Below are 21639 nucleotides of genomic sequence, written 5' to 3' on the forward strand. Positions count from 1 at the left end.
TAGGATGGTTGTCTTTCCACTGGATAGTCGTGAGTTTGATCCCAGACTCTGTTAGTCTACATGCCAGTGTGTCTCTGGCCAAGACACTTAACCCAGAATTGCTCCTCAGGGCTGCACCAGCGGTGCAAACCTGAGGTCATTAAGAATAGAGAGGTGCTGTATAAATACAAACCATTTACCACTGTCTAATTTGACTACAGGGAATAAGAAGACATAAGTCAGTGTTTATTGTTAGTTTATTGAACTATATGATCGTTTTGATAACGTTTGCAAATGCAAAACATTTTTTGCAAGACATAAAATCCATTGTAAGGCCTCATGACATCTGACATCCGCTCTATACAGGAAACAAAAAAGAGATGAAATCTGCTTCCCCTTCTTTCACTCTGAGGATGCTGCTTTATCTGCTTTCTCTGCTTTCTCTGCTTTCTCTGCTTTCTCTGCTTTCTCAGTTTTGGCCCTTTCCAATTTCCCCTTCTCTCCCTGGTAGAAGTCTGACTCGATCCATTTGGTTTCCAGAGAGAGCGTGACGTAGACGTCCCCGTTGGTCTCAGTGACTCCGTGAGTCCGCTGCTTCACACCTTTGGAATACCATCTGGGCACCGGTGGCTTTTCACTGGGGTCAGCGGCCTTGTATAAACACTCCCCTTTGGCCAGAGAGATCTTGTACTTGTGCTTTGGACAAACTATGCACAGCTTGCCGTCAAATTCCTGTGTGTGTGTGTGTGTGTGGGAAGACAAATTGAAGAGAGATCATTTGAGGACATTCAGCCACGTTGTCATTACATTATTATATTTGCACTATGTTAATATGATGAAGCTCTGATATCTTAATGAACGATTAGCACATCACACCTGCATAACACTAACAATTAGCGAAACTCAAATATCTAATCATAGAATCATAGAAACAGCATGTTAATGCAGGTTAACTACAGTTAACTTACCTTATTCAGTGTACACAAGCAATATACAATATACTTATATAGTCATATAGTTAAGGGGTGTGTGTGCATGTGTGTGTGTGTCTGTGTGGACCAGTTTTAGATAAGCAAACCTATCTTTGTGAGGACATTTTGACCTTGTGAGGTCCTTTTGGCTGGTCCACACAGCTTTAACGGGCTTTTTGAGGATTAAGACCTGGTTTGAGTGTTAGGGTTGGAAGTGGGTTAGTGGTAGGCTAACGGTTAGGGTTAGGTATTTAGGTGTGATGGTTAAGGTTAGGGTAAGGGGCGCGTGTGTGTGTGTGTATGGAGAGTGTGCCATAAAGAATAAAGAGACAGGGATCGCTGTCTATTCGGTCAAAAGATGTTGGTTTTAAAGGCAACTCATCATTTAAAATAATCTTTATTTCCCCTTTATTAATCATCATCTCCTCAAACGTGTGTCGTTTTGGATAATCCCCAGTCCAGAGCTTTAAAGGGATAGTGTTTGGAAGTGTGCTTGTATGTTGTATAGTCAGGGGTGACAGTGCTGTGTATGCCCCCATCTCACCCTTGTGCCATGAACCACAAACACAGACACTCTTCTCACTCTACGGCTGCCAGTGGAGACAAAGGGGAAAGGAGGTTTAAGGTCTTTATCAAAAGGCTCACCTCATAAAAATCATTGCCTGCTTAAGCCTATGACATCTTAATAATATGTTCCCTGCTGTCTCTCACTCTCAGACAGGCTTTTCTGACTGGAAATTGAAATGCGTACAACTTTGCACTCACCACACCAACGCCCACAGACAAATCATCATTATTATTGTTATTATTATTATTATTATCAGTATTATTATTATTATTATTATTCATGTACTTATTTATTTGTTTTAGTTCAAAGGGTTTTCACTTTCACAATTATCACATTCACATTGTCATATTACATTATCATTATATATCATTATTGTCATTATTGCTGCATATTATACTGTAATTGCTTTGTGTTTGATGTCACCATCTCAGTGAGCATATATGTACATACTGTATATGTATGTATGTATACATGCATATGTGTATATGTATATGTATATATATATACATATACATATACATATACATATATACATATAGATATATATATATGTATAGATATATATATATGTTTATGCGAGGGAATTAGCATTTTACAAATGTTACTTTCCAGTCAGGAAAGGCTTTCTAGTGAGACATAAACATGAATATATTCATAATATACTGCAGACTGAAGCAGGTTCACAGATGTTTTTATTTAGTGGTTAATCCCTGTTTTTCCATGTTTTCAGTGATCCAAACGTTTGTAAAATGCTCTGTATCTACACAGCACTTTTCTAGTCTTGATGACCACGCAAAGCTGCTGCACACTACAGTTTTGCCATTCACCAATTCACACGTTCATACGGCGCATCTACGTGCAGTGCATTTTCTATCGTTTATCTTTCAAACCTATTCACACACTCGTCAGGAGCAAACGCGGGTCAAGTGTCTTGCCTAAGGACACATCGGCATGTAGACTAGTGGAGGCAGGAATCTAACCCACAACCTTCACGACCCCTACCACTGAGCTACCACCACCCCAGAGTTTGTGTCTCAGTGTAGGTGCAGGGGGGGCACACACAGTGCAGTCAAACACCATGTACCATACCTTTAAATGACATGATATTGACTGATTATTGGTGGTAAAGCTCACCTCAATGTCTCCTGTTTGCAGCTCTCCCCCAGCATCTGTTGGAGCAACAGAGAGGTGTGTTGTAGTTTATAGAATGTTGTAAAGTGAACCATGGCAGGGTTTCGAGAGACGTATATCTGATGCTTGTCATGCCCCTGGGCTGCTCTTTACACGTCTGGAAAGGTTACAAAAGCCTGGAGGGAAACAAATGGACGCAATCTGGCCTCGTGACAAACATTCAATTCTGGAGTCTACCGGCTAAAGATAGTGTCGCATTAGCAGTGTAATGTAAATAAGTGCTGTGGAATCATGGACTAAATTTAAGAGCTAACCACCAAATCTGTCCCATCGCTCCATCTCCTTCTGTTCTCTGGATCTGTGGGATCCGGTAAACTGTTCTGCCGTTAGCGTGTCTGCGAGTCGACTGTTTCTATCCACCATCTTCACTTTTATGAAGAAAACAGCCATATGTTGTCCTTTAAATCAGGCTTCCTTCTTCTTAAAACAACAGATGTTGAGTTGATGGTGTAGGAAAGATTCTGCTGACACAAGGCTTGTATGAACAGAGGGAGCGGGAGTATCAGTTCAGACCCTGCAGGTGTCCGACAGAGTTTAAGCCCCTGTTTTCCCATAACCACACATAAATATTATAATATAATATTATAATAAAGCCTGTCTTTGACATCATCAATTTCATACATGTTATTTGTCGCTATAGGACAAATGTACTCACGATAACAGTAGGAATCCAAAGCGTAGAGGATCCCCTGATGGTAGACGATCAGAATATCCCGGCCTTCCAGTGTTCTGAACGAGCGCTTTGCTGCAATCAGTTCATCTTTTTTCCCCACAAAGTGAAGTCTTCCAGTAGACTGCTCTTTCCCCTCCATAGTTGTATGAAATGCTGCTCAAAGGGAAACAGGAAACATCAGTTTGTTCTTCATTGTAATGAACAATCGGCCATTTTATTCTACTTCTTATACCACCTAATGTGTCAGTTACCCAGTTCCAAAAATTTCAACATAGGAACTATAGCAACCACTAACAGCAGGTGCCATACAGCTGATTCAGATCAGCAGATTAGACTGCACACAAGTAAACACACACACACACTGACAGTGAATATTAAGCTCATGTGGGACTTTATGGATATAAGGGCTGCCCATACGTATGTACGTACGTTTTGTAAAAAGTGTTGTTGCTGTTGTTAAAAGGTATGGAGCGGTATGAAAACTTCATGTTGCGATTCTTCTTCTTCTTCTTTCTTCATTCAGGGGTCAAATATTGTCTTTCTCCTACTAAACTCATTCCTCCTCTCTCCGGTGCAGAACCCAAATGTGATTAATGTATAGTGGAGTTAAATAATGATCACTGACAGTATAGTCAGACTAACAGCAAACGTCACATGTCCTTCTAGCCTCTGGCTAAACCAAAGACAGCAACATAGCCACGTTTAATCAGGACATAATTATTTATGTTAGATACAGATTCGATTTGTACAATTCCTCTACATGTCTGTGCGTTTCTCTCCAACATATTTTGGTCTTGGCTTGAAAATAACAAATACATTTTTAGGCTTTACCTTACAACTCGGCAGCAGTGTCTCCTCTGTCCGTCAGTGTGTCTTCTGTCTGTCTATGTCAAGCTGAACAAGTGCTGACGCCCCAGGGTTCAGAAGGACACAGAGTAGGGTGCAGAGTAAGACACAAAGAATTATCTTTACACACAGTTTGTCTTCAGTTCTGTTGTATTTCTTATCTGACCCTCACAGGCATAACAGCTCCTTGATTTAAAGAGATATGTTAGTCATTGATACAGCCATGTGTCTAACCTCTTATTTAGAGGGATTTTCCAACACAATTAATGACTTTGTGATATTTTAATGACTTAAAATATACATGTGTGTATTGTTATTTATTACAGCATTTAGAGTCATGTAATATCTGAGAATCCACGTACATGTTCAGTCCCCTTCAAAGGTTATTGAAAGAGTCAAGTCAATTCCTTTATTTTTGCAGTCCACTGAAAACATTTGGATTGACATTGCTCACCTAAAAATGTGCTGTTCCATTACAAATGTACTATCTCCTACGTTTTGACATATCTCGACCTGGAAATAAAAGCTGAAATACTGATCTCTTATTCTTCTTCATCATCTTTTAATGTCAAAACCAAATGTTTTCAGTAAAAATAAAGGAATTTTGTACTGGACTGTATTTTATTTTATTTTATTTTATTTTTAAATCTAACTGAAGGCTGTTTTCACATTTTAAAAGAAAATACAGATCTAATGATTTTAGACGAACAAAACACACATGAAACAACAAACAATGTTTATATTTCATACATATATTAGTATATAATTACAGTACAATCATATTCTTTGGTATAGGCTAGTAATTCTGCGCAATTAGCTCTTATTATGGGATGTACCGCCGCTGATGCTGTCGATTTTTTCAACAAAGCGGAACAGATTTTTCTTCAGCTCAGGCCGGACTCATTTCTCGGGTACACCGCTGTGCTCCGCAGTTCTGTCAAGCGGTGGGTAACAGTGAACTGAACGTAAGTTATCGACTTTTAGACGTTAATCTTAGATTAATGTATTTATTTATTTCCTATTTTCCTATAAAAATAGAAACTGTAATATATGAAACAATGTTAGTCAATCTAATGTTGTCAGACACAGGAGTAAAGCTAACTAACAAACAAACAAACATAACCCGAACTCTTTTATTTTCTATACATTTCAGCAGCTTTCTGGGGATTATTATAACAATTATCTGGTAGGTTTTTTTAATGGTTAATTCTTCCACACACAAATGTTGCACATTACGACATATGCACTGTATATACAGCCGTAGTTGTCTTATTAGAAAGTACAGGAAACATATATGATGTATTAAAATAATACTTGAACAATAACCTGCTCTGGAACCCCAATTAATGTCACTGGTAAAACCTGTGTTTGTCCTACTGTTTCATCTAGCCCCATGGTTCTCAAACTGTGGTATGTGTACCACCAGTGGTATACAAGCTTCCTCTGGTGGTACTTGGTGGAGATGAGGAATTGTGCGTGAAAAATTAAACTAATAACAAAGAAATAATAATTAGAGTCACCTTATCTCTCGCTCCATCTTAATCTAATGCCACTATACCAGTGTGTGAAGTATATGTGAGGAAGAGGAGGATGACGAGAATAAATCTGCCTCCTTATTTACGCCACTGTATTTCAACGTTGGTGATAATGGGGTCACTGAGAGAGCTCAGTATTTTCTCAGGTGCTGCTTGGTATAAATAGTTTGAGAACCACTTTTGTATAAAGTGATGTGTGAGTGACATGGACTCTTCTGTCTCTCCTCTGGGTTCTTTTCACAGCCTCACAACTAAATCTGTAGCTAGGGCTGGCTGACATGGGAATAAACCTGATCACAGTATACTTTTTTCACCTTTCGATATCTATCTCTATATCTACGAGATGTATCAGGATTTAAAGCTGCACACAGGTTGTTTCTCAATGTAAATACACTCCTCTTTTTTTCTGTTCAACAGGAAGATGGCGCTGCGAGCTTGTGGCTTTATAGTGTTTCGACGTGTGGCCAACAGTGTTCCTCCCCCAGGCAACATTGAGTACCTGCTGCTGCAGACCTCGTATGGGGAGAACCACTGGACTCCACCCAAAGGTGTTTACACATTCAGAAACTGCACATTTGTCATGGAAACCCGATTCTGAGTTTCTAACTAATGTATTTATAACTGAAATGTTCTGTGTGTCTCCAACCTGTTCACCATCAGGTCATGTGGACCCAGGCGAAGATGACCTCACCACAGCCTTGAGAGAGACACAGGAGGAGGCGGGGCTGAGGGCAGAGCACCTGCGGGTGATTGACAGCTTTGTTCAGGAGCTGCACTATGAAGTGCGAGGCAGACCCAAGGAGGTGCTGTACTGGCTGGCCGAGCTCCGAGACCCAGGAGCAGCAGTGACTCTGTCTGACGAGCACCAGGACTATCGCTGGGCCCGGCTGGAGGAGGCATGCAGTCTGGCCCAGTACAAAGACCTGCAGGACACGCTGCGCGCAGCACACACACACTTACAGACCCAGGGCGACAAACTGTGATCAAACAGAGAAGACCGTTGACTACATGCACGACTACTTCCGGTAAGCTGTGAGCCACAGATGCAGAGATGTTCTGCAGAAGATACAAGAATATTTAGTGGAGGTTGTGCACAGAGGGATGTAGAGGCCTTTTTCATTTGTGCCAACTACTAAAACAACTAAAAGACAATCTAAAACTTTTGGATCTTTATCAGACATTTACCTTAAAAAGTCCAAGTTTCCCATGTCTTATATTTTACCTGAAATTCCATAATCACATGAGAGAAGGTGACAATAAAGTAGCTTAAAACATTATATACCTCAACCATCAGTGCACAAACATAGAAAGTGGTTCCCTTAAAAAGTCCAAGCTTCCCTTGAGTGACAACTGAATCCATTCACGATTGTCTTAATAACACAGTTCATTTCCTCTTTTTAAAATGGAGCTAAACGAAGATCAAAAGAATCAATGACAGACAATTACTGATTTAACTTCAGTCATGGCAAAAAAAAAAAGATGATTATCTTTGTTTTTGAATGTTCATCATGATTAAAAAGTAACAGGACGTAGTGGGGAAATGATTTGTAATGTAAATAAAGTGAAATACTCAAACCTGAAAATAAATTCCAGAGGCATCATTTTATCATGCATCACATCTATTTTTTTATTTTTTTTGCAGACCTCACTTTGAGAACCTTGGTCTTCGTGTGTTCAGCCAAAATAAGTGTTCCAGGATTTGCTTTCTCAAAGGATGATGGGACACTATATCTATATTGTATCTTGTAATGGCTCAAGTGAAATTTTAACTGGATAAAAAGTGAATTGTAGACCTTATATTTGACCACAGGGTGGAGACAGATCATAGATCCACGCTGTAGCTTACTGCATGTTTATTGTCTTGTTTTAATGGAAAGACTGTTTACAATCTTCTCATCCAGTCAACTCGTTTTTTCTCTGTCTCTTTAAAATGTTCAGTAAAATATGTTTTAAGTGATTTGTAGAAATTTAAAGGGAAAATTCAGTGAGTGCTGACTTCTGTCCCACTTGAGTCACAGCACACAGGAGCTGTTGATCCACTGATGCTCAACGGTTTCAGTGTTTGAAATCCTTTCTTTGTTAAGATTAAAGTGGGTGTAGGTTTTATTTGTAGAGCCTGTTCAAATCTGTCGTGTCCACGTCTGAAGCAGGTGCCTTGAGCGCGGTCAGTGAAGACTATGGGCTGCATTTACACTCCACAGTGCAAGTGAACCAATTCTGAGCTTTTCCTCCCATGTGGCACAAATCAAACATGGGAGTGAAAGCAAGAACAAAGCACATGGATTCAGATTTATTATTTCCACATTTGCATGTGGAAATAAATCAGATTATGTGCATTTGCATGGACAGATCAAATGTTCCACTATCAATGTGACATAAATACATGTTTATCTATGATCCCATGACTCTCCATGCTGAGGTTTCATGCCATTTAAGCCTTTCAAGTGAGGATTTCTAGAATAACATCACTCTCACTTCCGTGTCATGTAACTGTTGAAAGACAATGGAAGCAGTTCCTCACAAAAATAAACCTGATATTGGCAACATCAGAATAAGGAGAGAGTAAATGAAGCCTCCTCTTCTGTGTCAGTATCTCACACAAACCTCCACTTGTTTTAATTTGTCTTAAACTTCAGAGTCGTTTCACACTGAGATTTATGGACTTTCAGGTTTGAGTTCAGGTTTGTTATTGGAACCTTTTCATAACATTCAGCTGGATTATATCACACACAAATGTTCTGTCTGTAGCATGAAGCGAGCCTGGTGACATGTGGTCATCAAAATAACCTTGCAGCAGGTTTTCAGCGATACGCTGATTTCTTTAAACCATGTTCTGACTCGACCACAGCAATTTAACGAAAGTCTACTACAAACAAAGCCAACAATGTCTTTTTCTGTTTTTACAATAGAAACTTTATGAGTGACATTTCCATCCTCACAATCACAGAAACCGAGGTAAATGCTGAAAGAAAACCCAAACGAAAGAAAACAACAAACAAACAAACGAGGACAGCATTAACATCATTAGGTGTGTACACGTGGGATCACCGCTGTTCTTTCCATGTGTGATAAAATGAAGACCTTAGAACCTCAAAGTGCCTTAAAGTCATACACACCTGTGCACATACATGCTCTCTCTCTCACACACACACACACACAGCAAACATGAATTAAGTGATTTAAATTCTGTCTCTTGTAACAGTGCGTATTGAATTTGACGTCAACATCTCAGATAAAATGGGATCCTGACGATAACCTGAACACGTTCTGCGAGAGTGTGACATACTTTGGTTCATTTGCTGCTGCGCTGTCGTGACTCAGCTCTTTTGAAATGAAACGAGCTGCGCCGATCAAAACTGGAGCCATGTTTTTAATCTACTGAGAATCATCTTTAAGATCTTTTACACATGAAGGATTGATTCCACTCATGTTAGCGTCGCTTTTATTTCAGTAAAGGTGTTATATATCGTTCACAATGTAGAACGTGTATGATACGGAATAATCTGTAAATGACAAAAAAACGGAGAGAAATAACTCTTAATGTTAGGGGGTTGAGCTGTTTTTGTGATAAACAAACATGATCTTAACTCCTCCACAAAGCAAATATGTGTCATAAATGTCACTGTTTCTGTAAAAGGCACACACGAGATAAGCTTTCTCTGAATATTCTCTATAAGGGAAGGAATGGGCAAAAACTTTAAGATAAGTTCAGAATTTCTGGCATGAGTCCACCTCTCGTTGTGTCTTGGAATCAAATCCCTTTAAAGATCCAGTTCAGGAGTGTGTTTTCTCTGTGGCTCCATGACAGCAAGTCTCTGAGCCGACCGAGTGCAACGGTTCACTCGTTACGCTTCACATTGAAATCCAAAAGGAATCTCTTAAATAAGAGTTTATTCACACAGCGTTAAATCCACTACATGCATTCATTGCTCCATAGTCTTAAAACGGGAAAACATAGGGCATGTCATTTCTACTTTGCATAAAACCCAGCCCTGTGAATCCAAACTTGACCCCAGAGCTCCACGGTGTCGCACCACAGCTCACACGTGTGCTGGACTTGATGCCGTGAGATTAGTCACATTATGCAGTTCAGTGTGTTCAGACGTTTAATACTCGGGAGTTTGTGTTTATTTAAAGGGGATATATGTAAAATATGTGCATCAGCAACCTTCAGCATTTGAAGAAGTGCTTGCCAAAATAAGAAGCTGCACTTACACCTGACGTTAAACTGCACGCACACACACACACACACACACCCGGGGTTCATTCATGGGTTAGAGAGTCTAATTAACAGTTCACTGAGCACTCTAGTGACCACAGGTGTGAATGTGTGTTTGCCCCGCTATGGACCAGTGACGTGTCCAGGGGGTGTGACCCGTGTGGAGGACAAAGCAGTGGACAGTGAGTGAGAGAGTTAAACGTGACAGTAACAGAGTCACAGTGGCAGAGAATGATCACATGACAGATAATAACACGGCGACCTGACCCCTAACAGTTGTCCACAATGACATGTCCTCAACCTAATCTCTACTTTCTTCTGAAGGGTTTGCTTCTGCACGTTTGCTGTGCTTCAGTGACCTGGTCACTCTGGGATTGAGGCTGAATGAAACCTGTGATGAATGAGTGAAGGCTTCTCTGATGCATTTGAACATGTGTGTTTTAGTTTCTGCAGAGAAAAAGAAAGACAGTGGTCGCATGAACATTGTTTCTGTTCAAAGCAGGAGGAGGAGGAGGAGGAGGATCACAACGCTCTGTCATTTTCACCTGACTAAGGCTAGAGCACTGTAGAATGACCAGTTATTTAAAAATAACTGATAAACATCCTGATCACCTGTCAGTGTGGGAGCGTCAACGTCAGCAGCGACAGTTGTTCCTGTCAGACGTTCAATGATTTAACAGAATTACGCTTCTCAGTGTACGACCTGCCCGACATGCATTAGAAGAAAAAGAAATGAAGTGAATATACTGGATCCAGCATTGCCATCAGTGAGGCCAGGATTGCAATTTCCTTATTCCCTGATGACAAATCATGATCATTTTAAGACTTAATAGAATATATTTCTGACATATAGCCCCTTTAAATCTGTCAAAAACCTGACAGCACAGGGTTAAAACACTGAATGTTTGCAGTTTGCCATAAAAAGGGTAGTTTGGGGGGGGCAAACTGACCATGTGACGCAAATTCTGAGACAGAAACAACAACAAAACAACCCTCACACTGCAGTCAATACACACACACGCAGACAATCAATCATTCAATCAGTGTCACATTCATTCAAATGCTAATGTGCAGCTCGTCCATGTTGATCAGCAGACTTTACCAATAGTGTAGCACAGTAACAACATCCAATTTTCACTAAGTTGCATTTCAGCATGTGCTGGAGTCACAGCGCAAAACACAACATGTTCACATTCATTGCAACATAACACGACCGGCTTGACGTCAAACTTCCTACAGGTCATTCTTTCCGTTTTTTTGTTGTTTTTCCTTTTTTTTTTAATGATGCGACTCTAGCCTACAGAGAAGAGAACTTAAAGGACCTATATCCGGTCAGTCACGCGTAAACACGCTGGCGGGTGGAATTGGAGACGTCACTCTCTGCCCTCTCTTAACACCCAGAAAACAAAGAAACAGGGTGGAGGTGAGGAGCAGTTTGTGTATTAAGTTTGTGTTTTCCTCTCAGCGAGAGTCTGACAAGGCCCTGAGGTTTAAGAGGCAGAGAGAGGTCGAGGAGGTGATGCGAGTAAAAGGTCTCAACCTTTTTGTCCCCAAACAAACGACGATGATTGGAGCCATTATGTGAAGCCGATGTAATGGACAGGATGGGGTCGGTGATGAATCCACAGGGGAGTCTGTGTCTGTAAAAGTACATCGATTGTATCAAAGTTGACAAGATAGGCGCTGGAGGGACAGAGGAGTTCTGCCATGGGACACACTGATGGACAGTGTAACAACACAAGCTGGTCACTTCCATCGAATGAGACGGTGTGAGCCATCCCAGAGAATACAAGGAACAAGCGGGGGAAAAAAAAAGGACAGAATGGCGACAAGAGACATACAACAACATGGTGGAGAGACAGTGTCAACAGCAGCAGTGGGCTTCAAGAGACCACCACAGACACGGTTGGTTTTCATCATTTATCAAACACTCCAGACACGAGCTCTGGAGAACAACTGCACGAGAATCTCTGGAGGAGCCAGGTGAGGGGGAGGAGCCTGGCTTCAACATGCAAGAAGCTTGCTCATTCGCTCACCGTGGATTATCAAGAACTGTGCGGTTGTATGAAGGACAGACACGTCGCGAGCAGTGACCACGCAAAGGGTGCCAAGGCCCCGCCCAAAACCAGAAAACAGCATCAGACATGCAACCTCGCTGTGACTAAATACATGACTGCCCTGCAGCGACAGAAGCAAACTTTGAAAATGTAGCCACTTAGCAAAAGGCTCATCTAATAAGCCTGCTGAAGACTGTGATGTATCTTAAGAGTGTGCAGTATTTGTCACTTTACCTCGCCCTTAGACGTCCATTTGTGACCAGAATCTTAAGTTTGTGTTGCTCTGTAAATCATTTACAAAGTCAAAGAGAAAACCGTGATTTTACATCACAGCACACAGACGTCGTTGATGCACTGCTGCTTCAAATGTGATTCTTTGTGAAGCAGCAGCTTCACAAAATTGAGTTTCCAGTTAGAAAAGTCCGTCTAATAATGAGATAATGCAGCAAACACAAAAACACACACAACTATATGTGTGTGCGTGTATATATATATATATATCTCTCTCTAAAAACCTGAACTATCCCTTTAAAGGACAGTACAGGGATTTTAAGGTTCTGGTTTTGAAGTGGGGGATGTGTAAGTTACTTACTCACGTGCAGTAACCAGCGCTCAGTGGTTGCTGCCTGTTTGGAGAGGGAGACTGGAGAACCAGAGCATGAGCATCGTTTTGATCGGGGACAGCAAAGAAAGTAGAGAAGCATACCTAATGTCAGACTGCATATCCAGAGTCACCTCCCACTTGCAAGAGGAGTGATCAAAATGCCTCTGTATGCAATCAGATAAACCTACAACCAACCAGACCAATGACCAGCATGACGTATGCAGACAAACGTGCTTGTAGTCTTCTAGGAGCGATGGCTATAATGGCGTTTTATGACCTTTTGACGCAAGTCGCTTCAAATGGAAGCAACAGTCATGTCTAAAAGACAGCAACTCTTCAGTGGCTGCCATGCTGGATGTATAGAAAAGCTGCTGAACGTCTGTCGTCTGTTGTCATCACACTAAACCCGCCTCTAGCACACCACAGGCTTCAATCAAATTTGAAATTCTTGTATGCTATATTTGAAATACTTTCTATTCGACATGCCAGATGAAATAGAACTCACACTGCGAGTCAGAATATCGTTGACAGAATATTGTACCATGGTAAACCTGAAAAACTCACATCACAGCAATGCACAAGTCATGTTCTGGTTCTCCCGTCTCCATCTCCAAACGGGCAGCACACAGAATGTCGACTGTATGTGAGACCCTCACACTCTCTCACTTCATAAAACCTGAACGATCCCTTTAAGGTGTCTTGTACATGATCAATCACTCACTTGACTGCAGAGGACTAATCTCCAGCTTCCTTAATGGAGACATATTAAAAACATTAAAGGTCCAGTGTGTACGAGTTAGTGACATCTGATGTGAGACAGGAGATTGTAACAAATGGAGGACTCCTCTGACTCCCCCAACACCAACTGCATACAGTGGCCTTCACATTGCAGAAAGCATGTCATTCTTTTTCATTCATGCATTTAGCCTCCCCTATATAAAAGGTGAAATTCAAGCTCTATTGCTTTAGAAACATAATGCCACCAATGGCAGCCACAGTCAAGCAAGACCCTGACCTCAGGTACATACAAAAGGCTTACTCTGTTGCTACAAAAAGCAATCCATTTTTATTTTAAAGCAATTATACATTTATTCACGTTTATAATTATGTGTATAGAGCTCCAGATGTTACATGACTCAGATTCTCTTTGCCGCCATGGTGGCAGCCTGAGAGTGACAGACTGAAAATATCTGATCCTACGAGAGTGGAAAGTCACTGAAAGTTGCCTGGAGGGAAACAAATGGAGTCTACAGGCTAAATATAGTACTGTTTCATTAGCATAATGTAGCCTAACTTTACAGGCAGTGTAATGTAAAGTAAGTATGTTGCTGTGCAGCCTGTCTCTTGGTAAATCTAGTCTGAGTCCATGATTTGCTAAGAGCTAACAACGAGAAATTGTTCCATCTTCGTAGCTCCATAGCAGTGATTCACCTCCTCCGTCTCTCTGGATCTGTGGAGAGCTGGTAAAATGTTCTCCACTTGGCCTGTCTGACATCTACCTACCATCTCCACCTTTATAATAAAAACATTACTCTGATATATTGCCTGATTTATGTTGTCCAGCATATATGACTATAGAGGTGAATCGCACTGGGTGTTAACTTTGAAATGAGACGTCACCTACCAGAGCTCTATTATATTCAATAACTAAATGTTAACCCTCACAAGTATTACACACTGGACCTTTAAAAGTAACCCAACATTAAAAACACACTATTTTTTCTTGACAGAGTGCAAACTGTAATTAAGGCAAACGGTGGAAACACCAAATCTGACTTTTAGAAAAAGACATTGTCAACAAACATATGTAATGAGAGCTATAGTTTGACCAAACCACGGTAAGAGTTAAATAAATGATGAAAAGGTTTTGGCAGTAGACTTTTGACCCCACTGTGGATGCAAACTTGCACAAGCACACGTGCACACACAAGCCATTTTCACAACTTAACTCTGGATAATGTCCGACGAAAAGTGGGCGGGGACATTCTGTGGAGTTTGCCGTTCACGTATGACAAAAGCAGCGGGAGATTCTCTTGGTCAGATGTGTGGCTCAGCAGGAAAATCTCCAGAGTGTCCAGTTGAGCGGGTGGAGCCTGGCCGGACACTCGCCCGTTCACTTGCTGTGGATCCTCCAGAGATTCTCCTGCTGTGTTCTCACATGAGCTCACTCAGACATTATCCAGAGATTTAACTGGGAGGCTGGCAGACATCTGTGGCCCACGGTCTCCGGAGAATGTCCGCTCTCCAGTGCACGCACACACACAAACACACTTACATGAAACGTCGACGAACATACAAAATTGTAACTTAACACATAAAAGAAGGAGGGAGGAGGAGGAGCTGTGGGGGGTTGGCAGGGAGGAGTTAAAATCCAGATCATCATGAGTCTTCGTTTCCAGAGTCGTCCTGGTTATCGTAGCATCTGCTGGACATTCCGTCATCATCCAGGGTGCTAAGCCCTCCGGCTTCACCAACAGATTCCAGCTCACTGTCGTCGTCGTCCTCCTCCTCCTCCTCCATGTCATCATCATAGAGGTCGTCGTAGAGAAGGTCTGAACTGCTGTCCTGGGAAGGAACCCTGGTCTGGACACAGTACTCTGCCAGTGTGGTTGGCACTTTGACGCCATCTCGCTCTGCTTCTGCTGTTGTTGACAACACCTGCTTCCTGTGTAGTTAGATCAAAGACAAAGTCCACATTTTAACCTGGTTTTTGGACGGAGGGTCTTTGGTGTTGGCACGGTAATCCTGAACCTCGTTTATTACCTGATAATCTCTGCATACTCCTTGTCCTTGCCTTTGCTGTCTCTCCATTTGCGAAACATGACGGAGGCATCGACGTTGGCTGGAGAGAATGTGTTGGGCTCATTGAGCAGTGAGATCACACTCAGCAGGATAGTCCTGAGAATCAGAAAAGAAACAAAACGGAAAAGAGATCAGATCCTGTAAAACTGTAGCAGTTCTAATTCAGGCCAGACAGATACACGACCTCCCGCCTGTCCTTTCTCCAATGCAAAGGTTTCTTGCTGACTTTTCATTCAAAAGAATGTCAAAAGGATGGATTGATGGATGGATGGATGGATGGATGGATGGATGGATGACATGTTTACAATTTAACAGGATCTGACCACCATTCATCTCATACCTGACACATAGACATGTTACACGTATCTAACATACTATGCGGCTACACACTGACAGTTGGATTGGTGGAAAAAAAGCCTTTAACACTAATACTTTGTCAGTACGTCATAATTCTTCCTTTTTGGGTTTGAGTTTTCCTTATTTCTACACAATTACTGGATAATTTACCTATAAATCATTATTTATTACCTAATTATTTGTATTACTTCTGTACTACTCCTTTGTCATGTTGAATCCTCTCCCCCTCTCTCTCTAAATTGAACGTAGGTGTGAGAGTGAATGGTTGTTTGTCTCTATGTGGCCCTGTGATGGACTGGCGACCTGTGCTGAGACTGTGACCCTCATGTGGAGGGTAAAGTAGTAGAAGATGAGTGAGTGAATTCTGCAGAATTGTCAGGTAGGCAACTCCTCTACCTCTGCAATCTCAAGTTATTAGGAGGCACATTATTTTTTGCTCTACTGTAGTGACAGACTACACTGCACTTCCATGTGGTAGGCTGCTGCAGTGAAGTGTGTCAGAGACGCTGAGATTTGTTTGCCTGAAATTACCTGACGTTCTGGGTGGGGTTCCATCTTTCAGAGGGCAACTCTCCGCTCTGAGGGTCATCGACGGGAGGGTGTAGGATGGAGATGCACACGTCACCATTCTGGATAGAGAATAAATTATATTGGGAAACATCTTTCATGTCCTCCTCACGTACAAAGCACTTAATGATCAGGGCCCTTCATACCTGACAGAACTGGTTTCACATTATCAGCCGTCTCTATTCTTTTTAAATCTTCTCTTTCATACCTATTGATCAACGGTGATAACCTGCAAAGCAGTCATTGTGCCACATTGAGGGTGTGGTCTACATTTGCTATACTCCGACATAACAAACTGTTGGTGGCCTCGCTCTAGTGCCACACAATGGCCATTGTGGTCTCTCCACACCCTAACATGCATGTGAGGGTGCAAGGGCCCATTCAGTGCTGCTTGTAGTTCAGGATGTTTTTTTTCTTAAATCTTAGCAAGGGTCGGTTGTAGACAATGATATGAATACCAAACTGTTATGTTATGACTGAAAATGTGGAGGGAAAAAAAAATGCAATAAAGAAAACAAAAGGTTTCACCTCATAAATGTTGGGGTGCCACATCTTTGTGAGGAAACGGAAGGTTGGCGGGGAGTATGGATAGTCAACTGGAAACTTGATGTGAGCCTGGAGGGACAAACAGAGGAGGCAGTTACAATGTGTTTCATTAGAACATGTTTAAAATCCTTCCGGCCTAAGACCCCGGGCAGACGTGACTTTGGGGGTTTGGTGGTGCTATAATTTTGGAGACATGAGCTGATGCTTTGCTAATAATATGGAAAGATATATTCTATAAATCTAAATACACCACAAATACATGTCTGTAAAATATAAAAGATTCTCTCCTGTAATAATGAAAAAGATGTTAGCACTAATATGTTTTCTGCATTTTTTCTCCCCTCAAAACTAACCAGTTTGTTCATATTTGAAATATTGTTATTTTGCTTTAAGGCAATGTTAATTGAAAAAAATTATTTCAAATAGCATTTATTTAAAAAAATGCATGGTCTGGCTGTTTAAATTGATATTTTTGATTAAACTGTAAGTCAGGTTCAAATCTCTCTCCATCTGGAACGCAAATATAATCTCAAGCCTTTTTCTATTGTTTGTCAAATGTGTGCCTGGGCCAATGCCAACTTCTTTGGTTCTTTCCATATTTCAGGTTCACACTGAGCACATTAAAACACCTGTACTGTGTTATTTTGACATTCCTGGAAAGCCAATACATAATATGCATTGTCTGATCTTCATGGGTTCTCACTGTAGCACATATGTTATAGGATTAAGTGAGTAATATGAAAGAAAGGAAGAGCAGTCTAACCATGCGGAGGTGCCATATACAGTATATTGGGCTCACAACTAAAAATAGCCATATGAAGCACAGCTATCATAAAGTGAAGGGGGAGAGGGTCAGACAAGGAGAGTGGAGAAAGACGGGACATGAAAACAGAAAGATATAGCTGCAAGATTACAAATCCAAGACCAACTGAAATCAACCTAATGCTCTCCAATATGCCAACTCTACCATACATTCTAAGGAAACTGAGTTTACAAAGTGCTTTCACAGATCAGACACAGAAAACCAGACAAGACGACAGAAAATAAACCAAGGTAAAAAGTAAAAAGAAGACATTTAAGTACTAATGTTAACAAAAATGTAAATAGGCAATTAAAAACAAGGTTTACAGGTGGTAGATAATAACTGTCAATATAAAGGTCAGGATAAGAGTCAGGTAGACAATATAGCATTACATAAAGATACATAACTGTGTGATGTTGTCAAGGCAGTTTGGTCAGCTTACAAAAGTGCAGTGTGTAAGTGAACCAAATCAAATAAACGGAGTCCCCCAGACTATCCTGGTGTAAGTACACGCTAAGGCTGTGCAGCAGCTAGTATGTGGTCAACGGCCCCACACAAGCTTTAAAAATGAAAATCACTTCTAAAACAGACAGTGACCAGTGAAGATGTGATGTGTCAATGTCTTTTAAAACCAATAAGAAACCTAGCTGCTGCATTCTGGACCAGTTGGAGACAGAAGAGTGATTTCTGACTGATGAATTATGGGCGGAGGAATCCAGATCCGATCATGTGTGATTCTACCGGACAGAAAGCATTTTCACACCAGGTGTGAACAGTCATACTAAGTACTATCCACACACAATTGGATCAGTGAGAATGGAGGTTAATTTTAGGCATGAAAATTCTGTTATTCTTTTATTTGCTTAATTATAAAAAGTCACTCACTAACTGCGACTATTCCTAATACATTAAAAAAATACAAAACAAATATTATATCAGATTGGCAGTGGCAGTAAGCCTTTAGTATGTGTTGCAGAAGTGAAACAAGATTCCTTCAATGCATCTTGAAGCTGCTCCTCTGATCTTAACGTACTGCAGATCCTGCAGAATTGAGGACATTTACCAGGGTTTTGAATGCATCTCGTGAGATGCTAGTTAATATCAGGACACCATGGCAATCTACAGTATGAAACTAAGTCTAGGCTTAATTACACCAGGATAACTGTAAAATATCAGCTTAATCCATAATCTGTTTTCAAAATAACAGCCCTGTGCTTTGACTTGTCTCACCTTAAAGTAGCCTCCCTCATACAGCGTGTTCGGGGGCCCAAAGATGGCCACTTCCCAGTTGTAGAGATCAGATTCCTCCACTAGAGTGATGCGGAAGCCCTCCACTGGCTGCTCCTGCAGAGACTTGAGCTCCATCATCAAGGCCTTCTGGGAGCTAGGGGTTGCCTGGTGGGCCATGGTGATCCCACTTCTGACACCAGGGGTGGTGTGTGTTTGTGGTGGTGGTGCTTAAAGAGATGACGGAAAAACATTGAAATACATAAACAAAATGACTGTTTGTTATTTGCGTGAACTGGTTTAGGCACACTGCCAGTAGAAGGCTTAGATGAATGCAAACTAAAGTACCGATGTGATTATAAAGTGTGCAATTTGTCTCTGTTTTGAGGCATTTCAACAGCACAGGGGGCTGCTGCAAAAAAAAGTAGAATGAAGAAATCCAGGATATCCGAGGAAGCCCTTATAAGTATCAGAGCTTCATCATCTAAAGCAACCTCCTGAAATGGGAATGCCATTGTGAGCTAAACACAGATGACATGAATAGGACTTTATATTCCTGTCCTCGTCACGGACATACCATCAGTTTAAGAGAAATTACTACATTAGAATAAAAATAAAAATGTTCAGTTCTGTAATATTTAGATGCAGCTAATAAAACTGAGGTGAAATACATCCAGAAGTCATGAATCACATTTACTTCTGATCAGAGTGACAGCTGAATGAACAGACTGGGCAGCAGGATAAACAAATCCTAGTTGTTTAGCCTGGTCAGGACCAGGCCAACTGCACAGAATACATCTCCATGGTAACTTATGTGCCACTGCTTTAGTGCAACTAACGCTATTCTTATTGTGACTCTTAAATTGTGACTTGAACTGTCATTTTATGCCCAAGAGAAGTTCAAAAACACACACTTAACAACTTTCCGTCAGAAGAACAAAACTCTATGGAAGCGTAATGCTGCCACACGTACAAAAAACAGTGGGGTGCTCAGTATTACCTATCACGTTATTTCGAGATAAGATTGTAACGAGAAAACAATCTTATCTCGAAAGAACGTGATAGTTTCTCGTTCTAACGAGAAAACAATCTTATCTCGTTCTAACGAGAAACTATCACGTTATAACGAGAAAACATCGTATCTCGTTATAACGTGATTGTTTCTCGTTATAACGTAATACTCAGCTCTCCACTTTGTTGTATGTGTGGCAGCATTACGCTTCCGTAAAACTCAGTTTTACTCAAGTGACATAATTAATTATCAATATCGAAAACGATTGTTTTGCAGATCGCAAAGCTCCACATTTGAACGTGCAGAAAAACACCCACAATATGCTAGCTTTGCTCCTAGCCACATTCGTCTCTGTACGGAGCTCTAGGTGAAAATAATCTTTAAAACATGGACAGGTAACAGGCTCGCAGGTAAAATGAACCACGCACTCACAAAGAAAACAAACACTAACAGGTTATGTGGCCTGTCATGCTAGCTCAGCTCAGTGGTTTCATTCGCAGGCCTTTTAGGTGAGTGAATCTAAGTTATGTAAAGTGTTTACCTCTGTCTCCTTGCACTGAAATATGAATTGGTTTAGTCACAGTTGAAACCTGGAGGCTAATCTCATTGGTTGTCCACGCTAGCTTAGTTGTGTGTTAACCAAGCGAGGAGCGCTTTGCTGCTTGAGACTATGGCTGCTCCTCGTGTTGTGCTTCCTTCAGTCTTTGTGTGCCAGTGTTGACAGTTGACATCGAGCTAGTTTCAGTTGAAGTCACGCTGTCCCGTGGGTCATAGTGGGGCTCAGCAGAGGAAAGCCACTCTCCCTGACATGTCTCCGCGCTGCTGCTGCTGCTGCTGCTGGGGTTCCTGCTCGGATCGGGCAGGCTTGTTTGTGTTTGTTTATCTGCTCAGTCTCTGGCACTCTCAACTTCTCCACACGTCAGCTAAACCCCGACCGAGCAACTTCGCTCAAATACAGCGGCTGTTCTGCCCACTGCCGTTCATCCCCCGCACTGTGGCACTGCGAAAACGAAGAAAGTCGAGTCCACGGTCGCGAAAAGAAGAGTGAGGTTTACACTCGCGAATAAAGGTGGATTCTATCGATTTTTATTTTCCTACCATCGATGCTTCCGGCTATCACTGTGCGTGTCCGCTCAACGTACAGTACGTACGAGTCTGAACGTGGCGTGCGCGCACTCGATATAGCCATACCATTTTTAAATGTGTTAAACGTAACAGAAAAACAACAACACAGAATTCTGAGAAAAAGAAGAGATTTAAGTCAGAATTGTAACTTAAATCTCAGAATGCCTTTTTTCTTTATTTTGATTTTTTTCCCCCAGTTTTGTTTTGTTTTTACAAATATGGCTCTAATCCTCCCCCGTACATTCTGGCGTTTTAGATTAACAAAATATATATATATGTTTTTATTTGAGCGTTGTATTTGATATTTTGATAGATCTGCGGTTTAGAAATTAAATTATTCTTACTTGTTGGAGCTTTGATAGATTGTATGAATGACAGTTATAACTTAAATTTTACACAAATAGGAGAAACAATATGTATTTGTGACCAGCAGGGCCATTCTAATTGTTCCAAAATATAGGTTTTATTTTATTTGTTTATTTTTGTTACATTTACATGTTTTGTTTTTACCAGTAGAATTGTTTAACTGCATCGTTTGATTTTGTAACGCACCTTGTA

At 41.1% G+C, this 21639-nt stretch overlaps 3 protein-coding genes across 5 annotated transcripts; 1 reads left to right on the forward strand and 2 right to left on the reverse strand.

Moving 5' to 3' along the window:
* Positions 1–218: 218 nt before the first annotated feature.
* On the reverse strand, positions 219–4326 carry rfesd (Rieske (Fe-S) domain containing). Its single transcript, XM_044023263.1, has 4 exons — positions 4214–4326; positions 3365–3535; positions 2653–2687; positions 219–711 (listed from the first exon to the last, which is right to left on the reverse strand). Exons 2-4 carry the CDS (start codon positions 3519–3521, stop codon positions 382–384), a joined length of 522 nt encoding a protein of 173 aa, XP_043879198.1. The 5' UTR covers positions 3522–3535; positions 4214–4326; the 3' UTR covers positions 219–381.
* A 789-nt stretch (positions 4327–5115) lies between these two features.
* On the forward strand, positions 5116–7869 carry nudt2 (nudix (nucleoside diphosphate linked moiety X)-type motif 2). Of its 2 annotated transcripts, none has more exons than XM_044023690.1 (4): positions 5116–5193; positions 6181–6311; positions 6424–6788; positions 7406–7869. In XM_044023690.1, the coding sequence occupies exons 2-3, from the start codon at positions 6185–6187 to the stop codon at positions 6744–6746; spliced, it is 450 nt and encodes a 149-aa protein (XP_043879625.1). In that variant the 5' UTR covers positions 5116–5193; positions 6181–6184; the 3' UTR covers positions 6747–6788; positions 7406–7869. The 2 variants fall into 2 exon arrangements, with proteins under 2 accessions (XP_043879625.1, XP_043879626.1); XM_044023691.1 differs by lacking the exon at positions 7406–7869 and adding an exon at positions 5382–5414 and having other exon boundaries at positions 5157–5193; positions 6424–7369.
* A 783-nt stretch (positions 7870–8652) lies between these two features.
* On the reverse strand, positions 8653–21098 carry ube2r2 (ubiquitin-conjugating enzyme E2R 2). Of its 2 annotated transcripts, none has more exons than XM_044023689.1 (6): positions 20498–21098; positions 18948–19137; positions 16898–16984; positions 16334–16431; positions 15407–15541; positions 8653–15308 (listed from the first exon to the last, which is right to left on the reverse strand). In XM_044023689.1, the coding sequence occupies exons 2-6, from the start codon at positions 19122–19124 to the stop codon at positions 15023–15025; spliced, it is 783 nt and encodes a 260-aa protein (XP_043879624.1). In that variant the 5' UTR covers positions 19125–19137; positions 20498–21098; the 3' UTR covers positions 8653–15022. The 2 variants fall into 2 exon arrangements, with proteins under 2 accessions (XP_043879624.1, XP_043879623.1); XM_044023688.1 differs by having other exon boundaries at positions 18948–19174.
* Between the last annotated feature and the right edge of the window lie 541 nt (positions 21099–21639).

Source organism: Solea senegalensis, linkage group LG4 (assembly GCF_019176455.1).
Source record: "Solea senegalensis isolate Sse05_10M linkage group LG4, IFAPA_SoseM_1, whole genome shotgun sequence".
Lineage (NCBI taxonomy): Eukaryota > Metazoa > Chordata > Actinopteri > Pleuronectiformes > Soleidae > Solea > Solea senegalensis.

What these genes read in the sequence shown, in the direction of transcription:
- ube2r2 (XM_044023689.1), bottom strand. Translation starts at nt 19,124, where the DNA reads ATGGCCCACCAGGCAACCCCTAGCTCCCAGAAGGCCTTGATGATGGAG. An exon ending in GGCACCCCAACATTTATGAG is followed by an intron (nt 16,432 to 16,897) that starts GTGAAACCTTTT and finishes TTCTCTATCCAG; the next exon opens with AATGGTGACGTGTGCATCTC. An exon ending in AACCCCACCCAGAACGTCAG is followed by an intron (nt 15,542 to 16,333) that starts GTAATTTCAGGC and finishes TCTGATTCTCAG; the next exon opens with GACTATCCTGCTGAGTGTGA.
- rfesd (XM_044023263.1), bottom strand. Translation starts at nt 3,521, where the DNA reads ATGGAGGGGAAAGAGCAGTCTACTGGAAGACTTCACTTTGTGGGGAAA. An exon ending in TTTGGATTCCTACTGTTATC is followed by an intron (nt 2,688 to 3,364) that starts GTGAGTACATTT and finishes TTGCTCCAACAG; the next exon opens with ATGCTGGGGGAGAGCTGCAA. An exon ending in TGCAAACAGGAGACATTGAG is followed by an intron (nt 712 to 2,652) that starts GTGAGCTTTACC and finishes ACACACACACAG; the next exon opens with GAATTTGACGGCAAGCTGTG.
- nudt2 (XM_044023690.1), top strand. Translation starts at nt 6,185, where the DNA reads ATGGCGCTGCGAGCTTGTGGCTTTATAGTGTTTCGACGTGTGGCCAAC. An exon ending in CCACTGGACTCCACCCAAAG is followed by an intron (nt 6,312 to 6,423) that starts GTGTTTACACAT and finishes GTTCACCATCAG; the next exon opens with GTCATGTGGACCCAGGCGAA.